This window comes from Pseudopodoces humilis, chromosome 3 (genome assembly GCF_049639895.1).
Source record: "Pseudopodoces humilis isolate 2021_Gansu_Grassland_sample_001 chromosome 3, ASM4963989v1, whole genome shotgun sequence".
In the NCBI taxonomy this organism is placed as follows: Eukaryota; Metazoa; Chordata; class Aves; order Passeriformes; family Paridae; genus Pseudopodoces; species Pseudopodoces humilis.
The window spans coordinates 18,405,297-18,427,383 of NC_142202.1; the positions used below are offsets into that span (position 1 = coordinate 18,405,297).

The window sequence follows — 22,087 nt, forward strand, 5'->3', positions numbered from 1 at the left end:
GAGTGCTTTGTCAAGTGTGATGAAATGCGTGATGTGGCACTTCAGTGTGAATTGTAGCTGCTGAAGTGGTACCTCAGCACTGGTCTGCCTCTGGTATAGCTGAAACACTCCAAACTGTCACAGGATAACATTTCAAGGACATTATGTTCTCTAGGTCTTACATATTTTATTTATTATTTTTGGGCCCAGTTCGGATACTGAGAACCCCGTAGTTGAGGATTACTTGATTTCACAGCACATCCTTTAGTTTTTTAATTTGAAATTATGTATTAGTAGTCCAGCTCTGTCCTTCTTCCATTTGTGAGCAGGGTTGTTATTTTTGCACAAACTGTCATAAGAACAACAGCAACAAAACATCTACAAATAAAAGATGGAGGTTTACTACCTTATCATGATTCTTGTAGACTATCCTGTAGGTTAAAAAGTGCATGCAATTATTTTTCTTGCAGGATAGTGATAGATTTGTGAACACTAAGGTACTATTTTCATAGAGTCATAAAATGTTAAGGTTGGAATGGACCTTAAAGATCAAAGTTCCAACCCCCTGCCCATGGGGGTCTCAATGGACCAGGTTGGCCAAAGCCCCATCCAGCCTGGCCTTGAACACTGACAGGCCTGGGGCATCCACAGTCTCCCTGGGCAACTTGTGCCAGTATCTTACCCCCCTAAATTTGCCTCTATAATTTGTAACCATTATTCCTTGTTCTATAACTACCATTCCTGATGAAGGGTTCCTCTCTAGCTTCCCTGTAGCTCCACTTCAGTTACTGGAAGGTTGCTATGAAGCCTCTCCACAACCTCCTCTGCAATGAACAGCCCCAGCATTCTCAGCCTGTCTTCACAGGTGAGGTGCCTCAGCCCCTTTGTGGCCTCCTCTGGACTTGCTCCAGCAGCTCCGTGTCCTTCTTTTGTTGAGGTCACCAGGTCTGGGTGCAGCACTGCAGGCGGGCTCTCAGCAGAGCAGAGGAGAGGAGAATCACCTTCAACCTCCTGGCCAAGCGGCTTTGGATGCAGCCCAGGATTCGCCTGGCTTTTTGACACACCTTTTTAAAGGCTGCTGGCTAGAAATGAACTGGCTCAGTAGATGGCACTCTGTCCTTTGGTTTGGCACTTTCGTCCCCGATAAAGCACCAAAGGTCCGTAATTATTGGCTCCGTCGCTGTAACTTCACCGTCTCGGGGTGGCAGGAGCTCAGGCAGGACAGCCTTGGGTATCTCTGCCTGCCCGCGGGGGCCCTTCCCCCGCCGCCGTTCCGGCTCCGCGCCTCCCTGCGGCCCACCTATCTCCTCTTTATTCCGGGTTTGCTTGACTTGGTGTGTCTCGCCGTGGCGGTGCCCGGGGCGGTGCGGGGCGGTGCCCTGGGGCGGTGCGGGCCGGGCCGGGCGGGCCGCACTTATTGCGGGCGGCGGAGCGTTACCGGCCGGCAGCGCACGGCCGCCATGGGGCGGTACTCGGGCAAGACGTGCCGCCTCATCTTCATGCTGGTGCTCACCGCCGGCTTCTTCGTGGCCGAGCTGGTGTCCGGATACCTGGGCAACTCCATCGCCCTGGTGTCCGACTCCTTCAACATGCTCTCGGACCTCATCTCCCTCTGCGTGGGGCTCTCCACCGGGCGCATCGCCCGCCGCAGCCGCCGCGGTCCCCGCGCCACCTACGGCTACAGCCGCGCCGAGGCGGTGGGAGCGCTCAGCAACGCCGTCTTCCTCACCGCCCTCTGCTTCACCATCCTCGTGGACTCCGTCCTCCGCCTCGCCCGGCCCGAGCCCATAGACGACGCCCAGCTGGTGCTCATCGTCGGCACCCTCGGCCTCGCCGTCAACGTCGTGGGGCTCCTCGTCTTCCAGGACTGGGGCGCCTGCTGCCGCGGCCGCCGCCCGTCCCCCCCTCCGCCCGCGGCCGCCGCGCTGCGGGACGCGCCCGGTGGCACCCCGAACGGCCAGGAGGATGAAGCAGGTGCCTTTCGGCTGCACTTCGGCTGCCTTCCCCTCTTGTCCCGCATTTCTCCCCACCCCTCCCTCCCTTCAGCATCCCTCTCACCCGCCCCGCACCCTTCCCCGTGCCCTCTCTCCCTCTCGTTTTCCCTCGGGACCCGCCGAGCTGTTGGCCCAATCCTTTGGGCCCTCTCAGAGCCCCAAGGCCACCAGTGGGCCCCGGGGGTTTCACTAAGCTCACGCAGGCACCCGCCTCCTCTTTCACCTTGTACTTTACCCCGGGCTGCTGGGCGTACCCTTGGGATGGGGGAAGGAGGCGTTCCCCAGGGAGCTGCATGGGAAATGTTTTGGTTTGGTTTTGTTCTTCTTGTCATCTTTGAAGTGAGTTGGTTTTGAGAAGGTCGATGTTTTTTCTGTTTGTAGAACTTATACACAACACAGCGTTTCTTCTTTGAATGCAGGTGATTCACCAAACGACCAAAAGAGCCCTGAAGTGGGGTCTGAGAAGAAAAAAGAGAAAAAGTCTGAAGCCTTGAACATCAGAGGTATGGCAAAGGTGTATATTGCTAATGTTAAATTAATTTCAAACAATTTGTGGTTTCTATTTCAGATTTACAAACACACCCACAAATATTGATAAGAAAGGGAGGAGAAGCCCAGTACTCTTCTACGTAATTGGACCCAGTTATGCCTAGCAGAAAGGTTTTGATTGTATGGAATAGCAGAAGACAAGATACTGTCATGCTGATTCAGCTTTGAGTGTGCTCACATTTTGAATTTTATTCTTAGAAGAGTGCCGCTGAACATTTGGAAAGGACACAAACCCTGTTGCACTAGGCTAAGTCATTAGAGGCTTTACAGGAAGGTGACACAGGTAGATATGAGGTGCATCTTTGAGTGTCACTGATGTAGTAGTTGAGCAGTTTTCAACCTTAAAATGCTTTTAGGCAGTAAACAGAAATCCTTCTAAATCTCAAGGTTGATAACTTTCTGTTGTCAGCATAAGGAAAAAGATTCTGAAACTGGTGCTTCAAGCATGGTGTTTTTGCAGGTGTGAACCCATCCCTGTGAGAGTGTGTGAGAGGATTGGCCCTTCCCATGTTGTAATTTGGCAGGCCTCTGGGAATCTGTGGAGTGAAACATAAAGCTACTCCTAGGAATAAATTACCCACGTGTCTCTCCTTGTCTGTGTAGGTGTTTCTATGCATGCACATTTATGTACCTACTCTGAGCAGAGCCAAAAGCAAATGTCTTTGAAGATATGAAATATAGAGTTTGTCCCCAAGGAAAGGACTGTCAGAAACCTCAATTAGAACAGTAGTTTCAGGTTTCTTACCATCACTGATCAGCAACTGATATTCCCCAAAGGTTGTGTGAGTTTGCTTTGCATGAATTCAGCTTGAGAGGTAAATGTGGTGGTCAGGGCTGGGGTTTTATGGTGTGTGTCCATCTTTCAAAAGTGTTTGCAGAGCTACACAAATGCATCTGTAAGGGAAGATGCTTTGGAAGATCAAACCATGGGCTAGAGCCACAACACTTGCTCGAATGTCTAGAAGCTGGTGTCACTGGACATTATGGCATTATAGTGGCAAGGTTATTGGAGCAAGATAAGCAAACTTTCACATTCAGGGATGGAGGAGAGAAGAGTAAGGAACCTACTACTTTAGAGAAGGCCTTGCTTGCCTGAACTATAGTGCTTAGGGATAAAAATGCTGGAAGCTTTCAAAAATGTTGGAAGGATAAAGAATTGTGACAGGTATTTTAAGATATGTGTCATCTTTGATTTTTAAAAAGAAATTTTTAAGTGTTACTTTAGTACATCACCTTTGCAAAATCTGTTTTTATTGTCTTTATAAGTATTCCTTGAGTCTGTAGTCATAAAGATATGTGTCTTTGAAATTCTGATTCAATACATACTTTTCCTTTTAAGTTAGTTACAAGCTGTACTTACTTCAGAGTCACTAGGGTTTTTTTTGGTTTTGGGTTTTTTTTTGTGGAACTGGAGCCTCCAAAAACATGGCTGGACAAAATGGATCGGCAGAGGAATGGCTTCCTTGATTTTATAACTGGTAGGAACAGGAATCCATAAATTCTGCCTGGCAGGATTCATTATTGTATTGTGAAATTATTCTTTTTACTTCTTAAGCATATGCAGAGTAGTGCAGTTAGACTTTGGAATGCAAGCTGTTGGAAACTGCTACCTATGGTCTTACCATATTGACTTAATTTAGAAAAAAATCATTTTTCTTTCCAGTTTATAATCATAGTTTTTGGGATTTGATAGGGAAATGGATACATTTCTGCCTGACCCTAATTCTATGATGCATTACCAGGATATACGTATTAATGATGTTAAGAATGTAAAATAAATATTTTTCCAAATTCTGTATTCTCAATTACTAATTCATCAAAATTCTGACATAGTTAGTTTTTTATTAACTCTAAAGAAGGCTTTCTGAAACATTTTCCTGTTCTTTATAAGCTGTGCTCTCTTGTTGCCTGGGCAATGCAACTGCATCCTGCCTGTTCCTCTTGTTAGTGCAACGGCTGATAGCCCATGCTGAATCAGGACTGTTTGTTAATGAAAAGGAAACACTGCAACACTGTTAGGAGGAGTAAAACCCTGTGGTAGTCTGCCAAATGGGGCAGAACATGCCTGACTCCAGCAGAAAGAGCTGGACTCACCAGGAGCTTGTACTTTCTTATCTGACCCAAGGGATTTGGAGGAACTCCAGAGGTTGTGGCCTTTATTTCTCACACAGATCAAGGTATGTGTACAGAGCTGGCAAGAAACAGCAGCATGGGCAGAGTTCTGGGGCTAATCCAGTATACAGCATCATCAAAACTCTTTGCTGTGTTTTTAGTGAGTTTTGGGGGAGTCTTTTACATCTTCTCACTTGAAAGCGTATGTGATAGGGTTGTTAAAAAGAGATGGTTCATTTTCTTCTCTCACAGCCCCAAAACAAAAAGTATTGAAGAAGAAATTCACTTCATATAGAGAGAGATGTTCTGAATTCAGGCATGGGTTGGAATAAAATCTGAGTCTGAACAGTAAAAACTAACAAAACTGGAGTATGTTTGAGCAGTGATGGGAAAAGGGAAGTTTATGTAAAGTAGTAAGAAGAAGAAAAAGGCACTGCTTGGATTATTGTAAGACTATAGCAGGAAGACTGCTTTGGTCATGATAGTTTAAAGAGTAGCTAAATATGTTACTGTAAGAGCTTGTTTTTTGCCTTTTGTATAAAACCATCTCTATAAGATGTAAAAAGAGGTACCCAGCCTTTCTCTGAGTAGTCCAGGCACTAAACCATGTGACTCTAGAACCAGATTTTGATTTTTGGCAGGTCTGAAGGCTAGTAGTATTGATGGAACAAGGTTTAATTTGACTGGTAATCAAGTCTGATCTAAACATTGGAGTCTGAGGGTATTTGCAGCCAGCTTAGATTTCACATGGGCAATTTTTCAGATTTCAGCAGTGTCACAGAAACAGGTGGGGGAAGGCAACTGTTACTGGGGGTGGTCTGCAGCTCTCAACTTCCAGGGTAGAATGGATAGATTTAGTCATCATTTTTTAATTTAGATTTAATGTGCCAGGATCTGTTAATAATCTTCATGCATTTAAGCAAGCACATTTTGTGTTACCATGGCATTGCAGTTGGACAGCAGTCACTAGCATACCCTACGTGCTTAATAATGCATCCCACTCAAACAGCAGTGCTTCAGAGTCAGTATTTCCCTTGCTGTTTATTCCAAAAGCTGTTACTGAATACTTCGTTTATGATATTAATGGCTGGAATATTGCATTCTTCATGTCAAGTGGAACATACTTGAAAAACACAACATAATGCCTCCCCTAGAAAAAAACCCAAAACAAAGCAAAAAACATCAAACCCACCTCACTAATGGAAATTGTGTCATTTGTTTCAGGTGTTCTTTTGCATGTTATGGGAGATGCACTTGGATCTGTGGTTGTGGTAGTTACTGCTACTATCTTCTATGTGCGTCCTCTGGGAAATGCTCCGTGTAATTGGCAGTGCTACATTGATCCAAGCCTGACAATAGCTATGGTGTTCATCATCTTGTCTTCTGCATTCCCACTTATAAAGGAGACCTCAACTATTTTGTTGCAGATGGTCCCCAAAGGTGTTAATATGCAACTATTGAGTAAGTCAAATTTGTTGCTGAAATGCTGTTAATTTTAATGGTGTATTTTAATGCATATGTTATTTGTGGAATGACATGTTTGGATTATTTACTTATAATAGCTCTAAATTCTCAAGAACAGTGAGAAAGTCACATGCCTGTGTCCTAGCAACATGACTCAAATCTCTCTGGATTAGTTAAAGCATGCATTTTGAGAATGTGGTACTCCAACAATACATCAAACGTACCAGGTCTTGAGCTGTTAGTGCTTTGTGTGGGTTATTTATGAAAGAAACAACTTGGAGCTACAATCTTTTCCAGCCTTGCAGTGGCTGCTTGCAAAAAGCTTTCAAAACATCTTAGAAATTTCCATTAATGTTGGTTAACTTTGTAGCTCTTAGGTGCTGTTCACACTGGTTAATTGTGGAGTAAACTGGTATTCCCTCATGCTCAGGGCTTAAAGAAACCAGAAGATGTGGGGTCTTGATGGAGGAAGTGATGCTGTAGTATTTTCTCTGTGAACAGCTGGTAAATTGCCATTAGGGAGCCTGAGGGAGGATGGGTTCATCACCTGGAGGCTGAACTGAAGGCAGCTGGGAGTAGACACATTGTTTCATGAATATATCTTCTAAAATGATAGTTTTACCGCTGCTGCTTTTGGGTAGGGTGCCTAGTGAGACAGCTGATAATTAGCCAGCTCACCAAAGCCCCTAACACCTTTCCCTTACCTCTTCCAGCTGACAGACTAGCTCATGTACCAGGGGTCAGCAGCCTCCATGAGGTGCATGTCTGGGAGCTTGCAAGTGGGAAGAACATTGCCACTCTTCATATCAAGTGCCAAGCCCCTTCTGACTACCAAGATGCTGATTACAAAATACGGAAGGTTTTCCATGAGGCAGGAGTCCATTCTGTGACCATCCAGCCCGAGTATGCGGACCACAAGAACTCGCGTCTCCTGTGCAACTCGCCCTGCATCTCAAAAGCCTGTGACTCTCACCTGTGCTGCAGCCAGAGGGAGCCCCCCCGGGCTGAAACGAATGGCTACCTGGAGAAAAGTGAAAGCTCCTTTTCTGCACAGCACAAAGACAATTGTTCCAGGAAAAGTGACATTGAAATCCTTATGGAGGACCCAGTGGTAGAGGAGAGTGTGAAAAACTGTGACATGTCCGATGACAAATCACAGTCGGGTAGTACACGATTTTAGGCAATTCGCTCTGCTCTGTGTCATGCTCTCATGGAGCAAACAAATCCTGGCTGGGAAGGGGGGCATCGGTGGTTGTAGCTGAAGCTGGTGAGGCAAAAAGATTTCTGTGCTTTAGCTGTAAACCAAAATACACCTAAAACCCCCTTGTACCTGAAATAAGGATTAAGATTTCCACCAAGGCAGTTGCATTTGCATGATTTTTGCGATGCAGCCTCACCCAGTTCCTTACCAAACTAAGGCTGAATTCCTACTGTTAGAGTGGATGGGGTGTATCGCTCTCTGTCTGCACTGATGTTTGCAGTTCACAGCCAGTAGCACTGGGAAAGAACCTCTGGCCTTTCATGCTGGAGTGAGCTGTTCCTTGAAAGCCCTGTGGCCAGTTAATGATTGTACTGGGCTGAAGTACTGTATATTTATAAAGCACTTCAGTAGAGATTCTTTACTGATCCTGAAACCCCATTTTTGCATGGACAGTTCATTTTTAACAGTAACAATTCTGGCCAGTGGAATTTGTGAATGAAATTAAGAGTGTCTAAGGGTAAGCACTCAGGAATTTTGACTTGTGTTATTTTCTTGATTGACTCCTGTATTTAAGGACAGAGCAGAAGCTGGTCTTGCTTCTCTACAGGTAATACTGGAGTCTCAGCCTAATCACAGATGTGTGCTAAGGAATAGACCGCTTGTCACGAAAACAAATAAGTACCTACTAATATCTGTACTGATTCTAGCAAATGGAAATGCAGGCAGTCATACAATTGACTTTTATTTTTTACACTGTTGTGATTGTATAACTCAGTCTTTTAAAATTCTTATTATTCTTCTCCTGACAACACGGGCTCCAAGAGCCACAGTCTTATTTCATCATTGTGCAGGATGATTGCATTATCTTTTAAACTGAGTCTGTCATTATTCATGCTGAATAAATAAGCTAATGTGTTTATTACGAACAGTTGAAATTCTGCAATTCTATTATTAAGGCATAATTTAATATTGTATTCATTAAGGAGGCACCTTTCAAGTCTTGTATGCAGTATTATCACTTAAGGGGAGCTTTAAAAAATTAAACCAGGATTTTTTTTCCTGGTTTAGTCTCAAGCATTTTTTGTTGGTTGGTTTTAAAGGTCTTGATGCCTTGAACCCTACCCTCTGCCCTGGCCCTCCCCCCTGCCCAAAGGTGCATCTCAAAGTGTATTTAGTGAAGCAGTTCACTATCTTTTTGCTGCTTGCTCTTTCTGAAGGTATGCAGGGGTGCTCTAAGGAAAACAAGGTGATGTGCCCTGTCACCAGTGCTGGATTTCAGTCAGGTGTGTTCCACAGGGGAAACCCACTACTCAATCCACACTGAGTCTAGTGGGTATGCAGATCAGATCTAGAAGATTCCAAATATATTTTGCTGGCAAAAGCAGCCTTTCAATGTCCTGTGTGGCCTGGGCAGGCTATTTAATCCATTTACTCACAGGGACACCTTTGTAAAATCATGGTGCCTTTACCTCAGTGACACCTTAACAGAAAAGGCAAATTGATTTCCAGCCTTGGCTGGGAAAATACCAGGACCTCCTCTTTGTAAGGATGACTTAAAAGCAGTCAACTCCTTATTAATAAAGATGATTACAGTAATTCAATGAATATTAAAACACTCAGCAGGATATTTTACTGCTTGGAATGTAGTATTTACTGAAGCAGTGATTTCAGCCTAAATAGAACATTTCTAGAATTATAATTACCCCTTTTAAATAGATTTTGGACGAATTAAGATAATTTATACTGTTTCATTGTAAGTTTGTATCATAAAAATTAACTATTTGTTAATATAATTAAGAGATTGATCCTCCAGTGTCTTTGATTCTGTTTGCAGCAGGAGGATCTTGCTTGGCAATTATTGCAGAAGTTAATGTAAATCAGGAAACCTTGTAAGAGTTGCTCTGTCTTTTAAAAGCATGTTCCAGGAAGTAAGACTTGTTCTATTCTTTTTTTTCCCTCTTTAGTTTCATCTATGATGATGCTTAAATGTAAATAGCAAATATATTTATCATGTTTTTGAGAACTGGAATAGAAATCTTCCAAAATAACAACAGAGTCCTTTCATAATTATACATAATTATTTGTATCTTAAGTCAGGTAATTTTATATATATATATATGTATATATATATACACACATTTTATTAAATGGTTGAAAGCTGGAATGGCACTATTTACTCTAGGATTAAAGAAAACTAGTGGTGTGAGGTTGGGGCATTTGTCAAAATGGACAATTTTTTCCAGTGTTAAAACCGTGGCTGGGTATTTTTTAAAAAATTTGAAAGTGTTATAACCTGAAAATACAATGAAATAACATTCTTAAACTTTATTTTCTCTTGTCTAGTTGAATATACTGTAACTGCTGCCTGTGAATTAATGGGAAAATACCAGGGATTATAGAAATCTTCATAGATTTTGACAGATAATGACAGATTTTAAATTTGCTTTATTACTTAAGCAAGCAAAACCAACAGTGCTATGTTATTTATGAGATGAACCTTGGTGGGTTTTTTTTGGGTTTTTTGTTTTGTTTTTTTTTTGTATTGGGACTTTCAGGGTATTCAACTAAAGTTTCTGACCAGCATCTTTGCCTTCCTTTGAGTAACAAAATATGTTTCTCCTGTACGGTGTGTCCCCTCTCTGCTTCTGTGGGAGACTTCATTCCAATCCGTATGTATTTTGTATTGGCCTATTTCCCTTCAGTTCTTGGAATATCTCTTCTAATTCTGTTGAAGCAGGCTTCCCTCATTTTGAGATACAGTATAATTCCATGTTAGCCCAGACCCATGGGCGCTTATTCTAAATTCAGTTTTGTAGTCTATTGCACTATAATCAACGCTCTGTTCTGTCCTCTTTAGCTGAATTACTTTGTTTCCCTCCCTGACAAATGCAGGTTGATTGTGCCGCTCTGTCCTCTCCAAGCACTGCCCTTTGGTTGTCTCTCTTGGTTTTTGGGTTCTTTTGCAATGATTGTCCCTTCTGTCCATTACTGCTGGTGGGAAAGGAAATCTGCTTAAATTATGAGTGACCTTCAACTGGTTGTCCAGCTCCTGTAGATGTGATCCGTAGCCAGTCATGTGACCTAGTAGGATGATGACAAAATCTCTGCTAGGCTTGCCAGATCATTCTGCAGTAAAAGTGAAACCTGGGATAAGTTAACAACAATGAAAGCAAAAGAAATTTACTGGCCTTCATCAGTCGTGTGCCTTTTGTTAAAGGGAATCAATTCTTCGTCACCTTTTCATACATGCCAAAAGTGCCAATTTGTTTTTAAATTTTTTTCTTCTTCTGAAACCCTCTAAATGCAGATGTTGCCTTTACTCTTCATTATAAAGAAAACTGCTACTATTTTCAGGAGTATTGTCTTTGTTTTGTTGGTTTTCTGTTGACTTCCTTTTCCTTGTCTTCTTTACAATACTTACCTTGACTCAAAATGCAAGTGTGTGTTTTCCCTCTTAATGTTTTTTCTTGTCTCTTCAATAAAAGCAAGGTGATTTTGATAGCCTGGTCATGGTGATCTACCAATAATAGTTTAGAAGTATGTTTTTATGCACTGGTTTAATTTTTGCACTCCATTCTATTAAAATACACCCGCTTTCTGGTTCTGCCATGTGTCACACCTTACCATTGCAAGCCAGTTTTTGACCTTCTTTATTTGTCCCTATTCTTTTCCTCTCCAATTCCTGATTATAATGCTTACTGTCCTGAAGACTCCCTTCTATTCTGAACCTCGAAGGGAACATGCCAGCACTTGAATTTTTCCCAAATTGAAGTTCACTACCCAGGTTCTTTGGGTGGCTTGATGTGATCTACTCTGAAGACTATTTCATGTCCTGGGGTCTGTGTAGAAGTGTTATCTAAGTAGTCATCCTGAGATATGAACACATGTGTTTATGTATAATTAAATTCTTTATAACCACTCTACCTGAATCAACTCCTTAAGAAAAGTGGATTTCAAAACTTGGGAAGGTATAATGAAATCAGGAGGGTTCATTGGTCATTCTTTAACATCTTGGGGGAAAGCTTGGTAAAAGACAATTCAAAAGCTATGAACATTCCTATAAGTTCTACTACTTACTCTGTTGTACAGTGGAAGCACTTTCTACGTTAAATACTTTATTTGAACAGTGATACCTTGATGTCAGGATGTTACTGTGTAAGATTGTTACATTTATGGAGCTGTGTTGCTTAAAAGTTTCCTCCAGTTTTTCTGTTCCTTATGTGATTTAATGTGCCAAAATGTAATTTCCATGATTGCTGAACCTCACTGTGGTTTTATTAACCATTAGTGAGAATTGACTTAAGGTTTTAGGTACAGCTATATTTTTATTAAAATTAAGTTTGAATGTCTTGTAAATAAAGTGTATTTTTAAATAAAATTTTGTTCTGAGCTTGATGTACGCTAGCAATATGGAGCTTGTGTCTCTGGATAATTTTAAGACTTTTGTGTGAGTGAAATTTGTTCTCATCCTATGAGACCGTTAATGTTGCAAGTTTTGTATGTGTTTAGAAGAAAAGGAACACTCAAAAGCTTTTCTTCTGCAATCTGCCTTGCATTTTGCCACATAGAGAAAGTTGAACGTGCATATTGTGGTTCTCACTTCTGGGTTTTATGACCTGAATGTACATGCTAGAAATGGGAAGAGGCCTAACATTACAAGTTTAGGAGCTGTTTTTGGAGCAGCAATCCTGGAGGTGCCCTCAGATGTTTTTAGCACCAATATAGGGTATCTGCTACCTGGTCCCTACCCTGTTGTGTCCAGTTCTCCAGTTGTTCATGTCCCTACTTACTTAGTTAACAATAATCAATAAGGTGGCCGTGGTCATTGTGCTTGGATTTCGGGTTTTTTTTTTTTGTTCTGTGAGTCTGTCTGAGTGGCAGACGCTACATAAATGTTCCATGAGAAATTCAGTTCATGTTTGGCCAATATATTGCCTGTGCTTTTGTGTGTGGTTGGTGTTACTCAGCTTGTAGATGACGGACAACTAGTGCTTTGGAAGACAGAACTGAAAAATTTTTAAAGCAATTCCCAACAAAATTAAAATTATACATAGATTCATGGATTGTTAAGGGGTTGGAGTAGACCTTAAACATTAATTAGTCCTACTCCTCCTGACATGTGCAGGGATACCTCCCAGTAAACCAGGTTGCTCAAGGCCTTACCTAACCTGGTCTCAAACTCCAGGGCTGAGGCATCCTTAAACTCTTTGGGCAACCTGATTTAGTGTTTAATCACCCTCAGAGTAAAGGTTTTCTTCCTAATATCTAACCTGAATTACCCCTCTTTTGATTTGTACCTATTATTTCTTGTCCTTTCACTGCAGTTTCTGAGGAAGAGTCTCTCTCTGGCTTCCCTGTAGCCCACTTCAAATGCTGGAAGGCTGCTAAGAGGTCTTTTCAGAACCTTCTCTTCTCCATGATGAACAGCCCCAACATTCTTAGCCTGTCTTCCTAGGCAAGGTGGTCCTGTCCTCCTATCAACTTTGTGGCCTTCTCAGAGTTTCTCCAACAGCTCTGTGTCTTTCTTATGCTGGGGTTACCAGAGCAGGATGCAGCACTGCAAGTAAGGTCTCACTAGTGCAGAGTAGAGGGGGAGAATCACCTCCTTTGACCTGCTGGCCACGCTGCTTTGGATGCAGCCCAGGATATCTTTTGCTTTCTGGGCTGCAAGTACACTTTGCTAGCTCTTGTTGAATTTTTCATCCACTATCACCTCCAAGTCTTTCTCTATATGGCTTCTCTCAACCACTTCTCTGCCCAAACTGTGGGTGCGTCTGGGATTGCCACGACCCAGGCATAGGACCTTGTGTAGGAACAGTTTCCCTGCTGCACAGACTGACATAAGGCACTTGAAATTCCAGAACTTCTCTACACAGAGGCCTTTATTTTGTATCTCAGTCCTTTTGGAGCAGAAGGTGTCTTTCCACCTCAGAGGGCTGCTACTGTTTTGGTACTTTTGTAGGCTCCAGGAAGGCACAGAAACAGGATGAATTTGGGCTGGATGTTTTTAAAAACAGCTTCTAAAGAAATGTCCACAATCTGTATAGCTTCTTATGCATTCAGTGTTAATTTATGCAAAATATTTATGCATTCAAGTTGTATATTTGCAATTGCAGTTTGTTGTTTTTCCATATGAGTTGTTTTAAACTCATAGCTTTCTGCATGGACATTTTAGGTGGCTGCTATGGATTCCCCACTTATGGGTGCATGTCTATCTGCGGAGGGAAAGTGCTTTCTGATCAGGTGGAAATCTTGTTCTGACCCAAAGCTGCAGTAAGAAGTGAGAAAATAGCAGTGATCACAAATGGGGAATCAAGAGTCAATTAAATTCTCTGGCAAATTTAGAATATATTTGGGGGGAAATTAGTGAATCTTCCAGTTAGGATAAGGTGGAGGTTCAGTTAAACAGAGTAGGAAATGTGCAATGAAATGCCAATGGAAGTTAATGAGGTATTCAACAGGGATGAGCAAGCCTCTATCTCTTCAAGGACACAAGCTTTGCCCTCTGACTTAAATATGGAATTTATTGTTGAGTCCTAGTTGTATTTTACAGGCAGAGAGTTATTTTGCTATAAAATGGTAGCTGGTAAAGCATAATTTTCCAGTGCTTACCATCAGCTTTCTAGAGAGCCACACTGGAGGTTTGTGGTTGAATTTGTCTCTGCCAAAGTGACATTGGCTGTCTGATGAGAGAAGCACATATCTTGGTCAATAACGATAGCAGGCATTTGAGCAACCATGAATTGTTATCAACTACTTGTGTATTTGTCAATTAATTGTACCCGGGCACAGAGAGCAGCCGGCACACAAAAGCTTGTATCTGTGCTAGGGAGATGCTCTGGGAGAGGGTGGCTGCCTGCTGAGGGCCAGCTCAGATTAAATCCTTGACTCTGGACTCTGCCTGGGAACGGCTGGGACAGCAGTAATTTGCATGGGCTGTGAAATTCTTGAGCACCTTACTAATACAGACGATCATGGTTCATTCCCAGTTTTGGCATAATTTGCAAATATTGATGAGGGCCTTGGCCCCTGAGCTTCCACTTTCCTCTGCAAGGTAGCAGAACCTGCAGGTAGAAAAGGAAATGAGGCTGCTGGTGGTTTCTTGGGCTCTAGGGTGGAAAGATTTCCTGTCTTTCCTCTGCATTAGTGCACAGGGCAAGCTGGGCGGGGAGAGGCTGCCCTGATCAGCAGTGCAGTCAGCAGATAACACTATCACCCCAGCTACTTGCATGGCTCTGGAAATGGAAGGTGCAAGGCAAGTGGTACGTTCGATATGGCACTGTCCTTTGCTTTACCTCCTTCCAGTCCTAGCACATTTTTTTTTTTTTTTCAATGTTCACCCATTTTAATAAAGCTCTGTGTTTGTTTAACCTTACATTGCTGACCACCCTGTGGTGAGGAGGTGGAAACAAAGCAATGGCAAGAGGTTTCATGGTACATGTGGGGAAATAACCCAGGGATGACTTTATACAAGTCATTGACATGACATGGTAGGTCCACAGCCTAGAGTACAGAAAATTTTGCAGGTAAAGGATTGCATAATTCAAGAGGTAGAAAGCAACCCTTTTTTAAACAAACACCTTAAAAATCAGTCTTGTAAAAAGTATCTGATGTGAATGAGCTGATCCCCCAAACTATAAACTAGGAAGTACAACAGGCAGTGGGAAATCAGCACAGTGAAAACCATGACATCTTGCAGAGCAGCATTCTCTTTAATTAGCTGTTTCTATTCAGAGTTCCCATATTAAATAGGGATGGTAGCCTTTCTGCATACCCCAGCTTCTCTTGCCCAAATTGGTCACAGAAACTGTGTTTTTATGGCTGGGCTTTAAGTGCTCAGCAGTGTGCAGGGTCTATGCTGTGACAAAACAGCTACCACACCTAACAACACAGTACCTGCAGCTCTTTATGCTGGTTGGTGCACGCTTCAAACAATTGCCCCCAAGTGATTTTGGTGACATTGCCAACTGGGGAAGACCCTTCTACTCATGAACATCTCTGGTGTGTAATTTCTAGGAGTGTAAGTGTTCAGTGAGCCCTATATTGTCTGGTTGTAGCTTGATAACTCATGAGAGGGGGAGAGAATCACAGCCTCCGAGGCCTTTGCATGGTGCTCAGAGGAGCTGCTCCCCAGCCCTCACTGAGGAAGAAGAAGCTTCTCCCCAAAAGCCATGCCAGCTCTTGGGGAGACCTATGGTGGATCATCTGCTCTGCATGTTTGTGCCTGTGCTGTGGCAAAGGGATGTTGTGCATCTCCCAGGACAACTGGGGATGGGGAAGGATTTGCTCAGAGGCTTTCAGAGAGGGAAGAGTGGGAGGCTGGGGAGCTCCCTCAGTAGCCCCCACAAATCCTGTCCTCTGAGTGTCACCTGTGCTTCCCAGCAAAGTTCCTGAGGCCATCTAGAAGTGGTGTAGGCATCTTCTGCCTCCTACTCCTGATGCTCTTTACTTGAAGGGAAGAGGCTTACTTGAAAATGTGTTGAGGGTTTTTTACAATTTCCTTTGATTCCCATTGTCTCCAGATACAGTTTTTTCATGTTTGCAGTAGCTCCTCTTTGCCTTTACCCTTTATTATATGAAATATGAATCTGATTTTAACACATCAGCTCCTTACACACAGAATGACAGCAAGTCCATCTACCCCTAAAAGTAACACTGGCACAACTTTTATGCTAACATGCTGGCACTGTGTTTGTGAAAAGAAAGAAAAATCAAAGGCAGAGATCCCGTATAGTTCTTCTAAGAGCTATGAAATGGATTATGCTTCCTCCTGGTTGTAAGGCAGGGTATTGCTCCTCCAAGAAGGAAACTGATCTTTTTGGGTTAGTGGTTGGGCTGGCATGAAGGCTATTCCCAAAGCCTGCCTTTGGCAGACTGAGCATCAATGTCCTTGTGCTTCTTTGCTGGCCCAAGAAGGAAGTGATTTGGCTCCTGATGCAGGAATACAGGAACAAGCTATCTGTTGGAGGGAGCAAGTGGAAGTATCTTGGCTAGAAGGAAGGTCTGGCTATTTTCACCAGCTGAAAATCTGTCCCTGTGCTCTGCTGTTCTCCTCGTGGCAGGGTACTGGGCTGCCAGCACAGCAAGGAGGGGTTACACAGCAACTCAGCTGTCACCTTAAGGGGATGAAAATTTATTTTTCTGGCAACAATGGGGATCTCCAGGGACCATGGAGCAGCAAGGCAATCACCCCTTACTCCTGCAGGTTCCTGTATATGTATGTAAATATTATTTCTGGCAGATGTCAAACGCTTCTGCAAATTATTTTATATTTGCAACCCCCAAGCCCCACTTACATTAAGTTTCCTTCTGAAAGACAAACACTGTCTCTCCAAGCACTTTGTGTCCTGGCCAGAGAATAATCATGTGAGGCAGCAGCAATGGGAGGCTGAGTGGAACAGAGAGGAGCCTGGCTCACAGAGCTCTTTCAAAGCAGTTGTTCACTTGGCCAAAGAGTTCGGCAGCATGCCTGTGCCTTCTTTGAATCCAGCATCTCTGTGCAGCCCCATGCCTGCACGGCGTGGGTCAGGGTAACCTTCTTCGTATGGGACACACACAAAGCAAAAATCATTCTGGGCAAATGTGGCTTCAGGACAAGGATCTATAAGGAAGAGATGTATGGAGTCTCTTGTAGGATGGAGGTTGTTTTCACAGTAAGTGCCAGCAGCAGTGGGTCTGGTGAACTGGAGAAATGTCTCATATTTAGGGCACATTCACATATATGCATGTATTTATTTTTGCATGCACACACACATAAGATACTGACCATATATGGCCATATTTATTACCTTAGCCACAGTGCCATACAAATATGGTTTATTTGGTATCTCTGATATCTTCTCTCAGGTGTCTCCTTCCTGCTTATCATTTTGAAACTGGACCAATTCAGTATGTCAGTATTTCACAGCTGCCCTTTTTGTCTACCTGGCAGAAACCCTAGCATCAGGGTTTTGCATGTGTTTGGTATATTTTCTGTATTGAATACTGCCATGTGTATCCCAGCTGTGTGAGGCATCTTTCTTCTAGGTACTGAAGCTGTGTCAAGGGCAGAGGCATAATAAATGGCCTTTCATTGTCCTGGGGTTCACATTGGTTTTCCCTGCTGAGGTTGATCTGGGTAGAGAGGAGCACAAAAGAAGTGTTTAGAAGTTATCAAGACATGCACAGGGAGAAAAGAAAACGGCATGGATATACAAATAGAGCCAGTCCCCTTGGAAAAGTCATCCTCTTGCTTTGTTCAGTGGGTAGTTACTAGTACAATATGCTTCTTTGGCTGGCAACAGCCACAATCTGACCAGCTCTTATCACCCCTCCACAAGCATGCTGGGCCCCGCTCCACCCTGCTTCTATCTGGGCACTCCAAACTTTGGCCCCTCCAATCAGTTTGATTATTTTTCTTCTTCTTGCTCTTCTCAGATGCTTTCTCCCTTGTCATCCAGGGGCCCCCTAATCTCCTTTCTTCCTTGCTCATCTGTTCAGGGCTGCCAATCTCTCCCTCCCCAGCATGCTGCTGGCCAATTTGCACTTGCTGTTTTTCTGCTTGGAGGTCTCCTCCTGCAAAAAATCTAAAAGGGAATCATTCCAAGTGACCAGGTCTAGGGCTTGAAAGTGCAGGCAGCTTGAAAACTAACTTGCCCTTTACAGAACTGCTGCTCAATTATATATCTAGATGTGGACTTTGAATATACATTGCTGGCCAATTTTCTCTTTTTTACTGAAAACTGCCCAGAGGTTAGAAAGTTTGAAGATGTGAAAACTCAGTTACTGTGGCTAAGTTGAAGTGTTTTTTAACACTACTACCACCACCACCACTAATGTGAAAAGGCTGTGGTGATTAGTTTCCAGAAATTTGGAGAAGAGCATCAATACAAAGATACTCTGCAATACTGCTGCTTAAGGAAATACTTGTGAACCCTCAAAGATTTTGTGGGAAACCATGTAAAATCAGGGTTATGAGAAGTGTTTGACTTGACTGTTTTCCACAGTCTTCCTTCAGACTATAGTGACTCCAAGACAAAGCTCCCTCCAGCTGCTGAGTGTTCTCCCTTTGGCAAACACCGCAGATAACCACAAGATCATCCTTGAGGTCCTGCTCATCCACAGCACTGACAAACCATCTCTTTTTAAAATCTGCTTTTTGTCTTATTTGAGACCAGGCTGGCTAGACTGCAGCCAGGTAGGTCTGCCACAAGACTGACCTGTGCTCAGCCCATTCCTGCCTTTGCCACTTTGGTCCATCTGTCCCAAACAGGAGTGTTCAGAAAAACCCAGAGCATCTTCTGAGGCATGATTTTTCTCAAGACACTAAGAGCATTTGAAAGCACTTGAGGTGAGCACATGGTCAAGAAGAATGCACTTGCATGTATCTCTTGCTCTTGATTTACTGTTCATGGCAGGGAAGAAAAGAGGGTGTTTTGGGCTCAGTGAGAGTAGAGGTTTATACGTGCGCTTTACTCAGCACTATGTGTTTTAGCGTAAACCTCTTGACCCCTGGGGAACTGGCACTGTCATGATAACAAGCAGACATTGGGTTAATGCCTATAATAACCTTTCATATGGTAAAATATTTCCAGGGTTTACAGCTTTGAACCTGTTATCCTATACCAGATTAATACAAATATATTTACATAATGATTACAAGGGCACTTCTCTTGAGATTAGCAACTTTTCTTGTATGAATGATTAAACAATTCTGACTAATTTGACTGCTGTTACACATTTAAAGAAAAGAAATCTAATTCCAGGCCAACTTAACTTTTCAATCTTATTAATTAAAAATTAAGTTCAGCTGATTTGAAGGACTATGATTCCACCTTCTCTGAGACCATGGGCAGTGTGGGACTGAACCTCATGAACTCCCACTGTAGCACCCATCACAGCTGTTTGTTTTTCCTGGCTGAACCAATGGCTCTGCCTTCTCAATTATTTTCTTTTTGATCCCCCCTCTCCTTTAGGCTTTCAGTGATAAGACTATGTTAATATGGCTGAATTTTGTTTGCCCAGCTGGGCATTGTAAAGGAACTCTCTGAAGTTTTGTTTGATCATGTGCTAAGGGGTAAATGCTTAGAAATGCTAATCTATATAGAAATACACTGAAATTTATTGCTCTAAATATTATTAATTGCTCCTTAATTAGGAGAGCACCTGAGAATGAAGATCAGATCCTTGTTTTGCCAGTTGTACTAGAAACATAAAATGGATGGTGTTTCTGAGCCTGAAGAATTTAAAATGGAGACAAAATTCTCAAACTTCTGTTTGATTTGAGAAATTTTTGATGTAAGTTTTGCTTTTTAGTGGTGTTTGATGTGGTTAGCCAAGCTAGCTATGATGAAAGGAGTGCCAGGAGCATGTGTTACTGTTTTTTCTTGGTTGCTTTTTCTTGACTTCAGATTTAGTGATGTTGAGTCCAGTTATGAGTTAGTACATCAAGATTTATGCATGTAGATTTATTTTAATCTGCAGACTCATTCATTTCAGTGGTTCTATAAATACCTTAGGCTTAATAAAGAGGCTAAGGAGTTAATGAGTCTACAGCTCTGAAAGGAATGTTCAGACTGGTTTCCAGCCCTGGTGCCTATATCAAGCTTTTTGCTTCACCTGTAGATTTAGAAAGGAGGTTATTTGGTCATTGGTCACAGGCCTGTGGCAGTCAAAAGCTAATATCCTTTTTTAGGTCTTAGGTTGGCAATATAATTCAATTAATGCTTTCCAAGAAATATTTAGTGAAGTCCTACATGAAAATAATGACCTTTTCTTTTATGGAAATTGTGCTGAACTGGAGTTTTATGGGAGCAGAGGTCTGTACTATCAGGAATTTTATCATCTGCCTGAAGTAGTTCCTTTGTTTCTTATCTGCTTATCACGCTGTGCAGCCAGAAATCTCCTTTCTGTAAGCTGTACGCAGAACAACTTAATTATTTATTTTAAACTATGTGGATTTCTTAGTGAGCAAGTAATTAGCTACTTAGCCTGCTTTTTGAAAGCATGCATCTCTTCTATTACATTGCCCAGGGACCAGAAGCTGTTCAGTAGTAAGAGAATCATATATTTACATGGTAATCCCCTGGCATGTCTTGCATGATTCTTAAAAAGTATGACCCTGATGAGCTGCCCTCCCCTACAGCTGCAGTCTGACACTTGCATCTCAGAATGGAGTAAGGTAACTTAATGTAAACTGAATCACACTTTAGTTTTCGTTCAACAGGAAAAATCCAAATGAGAAAATTGATGTGATCTTGGTGAAGTCTTTGGCTGCACATTCATCTGGGTCTGAGTCTGATGCAGCTAAGCAGGGTCCAGTTCCGTGCTTGCTTGAGAGACATTAAAAGTGGCCTGCTCAGACTTCAGGTTTATTTCTGAGGAATGAAGGGTGACTGCTATCTCTCGTCCCCATCCATGCCCAAAATCCACTGGGGGAAGGTGAGATGTCAGTCAACAGAGAAATCATATGGGAATTCATATGAAACTCTGGAAAGAAATAGGGCTGAGTCAGACTTCACCTTTAGACTTGAAGAACAGCGTAATCTCCATTATGTAAGCTCCTGGCTCTAAGTGTTGCTCTTTATGCCTTGACATAAGCCAGAGATGGAAGCCTAATAAATACTGTACCAATTAAATCTTTCACTTGCTCTGGTGCAATATTGATGTTACAAAGGATGTTAATCCCGGTTCATGCTGGAATAAGTCAGGTTAGGGTCTGTGCCATGGTATTTTATATTCATGCCATGAATTCTCAGTAAAAGGTCTAGTCTGAAGTGTAATAGATAAAAAATCCTAGTGAACTTACTAGGCATTGGGTCATGGTCAAAGTTAAAGCTTTTGGTGACTCGTGGAATTTTGGTATCAACAAAGGGTTCATTATTGAGTTAGTAATAATTTGTAATAATGATTCATAGAAGAGACAGAAAGTGGTGGTCAAAGATGAGATGAATCATGCTGCCAGTGAAGCTCCATTTTGCTACTGATTCATGCCCTCCTAAGCTGGAAGAAAGCTGCTTTACACAAAATCACTCTATGAGAGTAGCTTCAGGAAATCTACAATTTTTAGGCTACCAATGTTTTGCAAACAAAATCATCCTGCACTTGTTTAAAACCAGCATTTTCTTTCCTCATTACCACTCCTTGGTTCTCTACTCTTCTACACAAACTACACACAGAGTGAGTCTGGCAGTGCTGGACTGTTGATACCACAGCTGCTCCTCCAGTGCTGCCAGGAGGAGCTGCAGTGTGGAGCAGGTTGTGAGGTACCTGGAACTGTGCTAGCTGCTGTCCCTCTGTCAGGATGGGAATGGCCTCCAAGTATTTCCTCTTTGCTCTTCATTTTCGTTTCTTTTTTGATGTGATGCAGGCTAAACTGTCACCTGTGTCACATTGCCATCTACTGTACTTCAGCTACACAGGTCTTCACTACCTGGTTGAATTCAGCCTGTTGAAGATCCAAGGTCATTTGGGTCCCTATAAGGAGTCACACATTGCTGTCTCAGGGACTGGGAGGTAGCTTTATGGTCTTTTTGGATGTGGGAGTGACCTCTTGCTGGACTCCTGACTCATCCTTTTGTTTAAGTCAATATTGCAGGGGATGCATTTGTTCAATTTGTTCAGGTTAATGTGTGCTAAGACCCCCTCTTAAAACAGCAGCATTTATGTGTGTCCAGTACAAACAATCCCAAAATAATGAACCCAAATGTTTCAAGAGGTTGTTAGATAAAAACAGATGAAAGAGCAGAGGAGAGAACAGTGGTGCTGATTGTCTTAGGCTAACTGGTACATTGTGTCATAGGATTCTTCA

General features: G+C 42.6%; 1 protein-coding gene across 1 annotated transcript; it reads left to right on the forward strand.

The window, feature by feature from the left end:
• The first annotated feature begins 325 nt into the window (after nt 1-325).
• On the forward strand, nt 326-11,683 carry LOC102100537 (calcium/manganese antiporter SLC30A10). Its single transcript, XM_014252967.2, has 4 exons — nt 326-1,953; nt 2,393-2,476; nt 5,859-6,095; nt 6,812-11,683. The coding sequence occupies exons 1-4, from the start codon at nt 1,068-1,070 to the stop codon at nt 7,276-7,278; spliced, it is 1,674 nt and encodes a 557-aa protein (XP_014108442.2). The 5' UTR covers nt 326-1,067; the 3' UTR covers nt 7,279-11,683.
• Nucleotides 11,684-22,087: the final 10,404 nt, after the last annotated feature.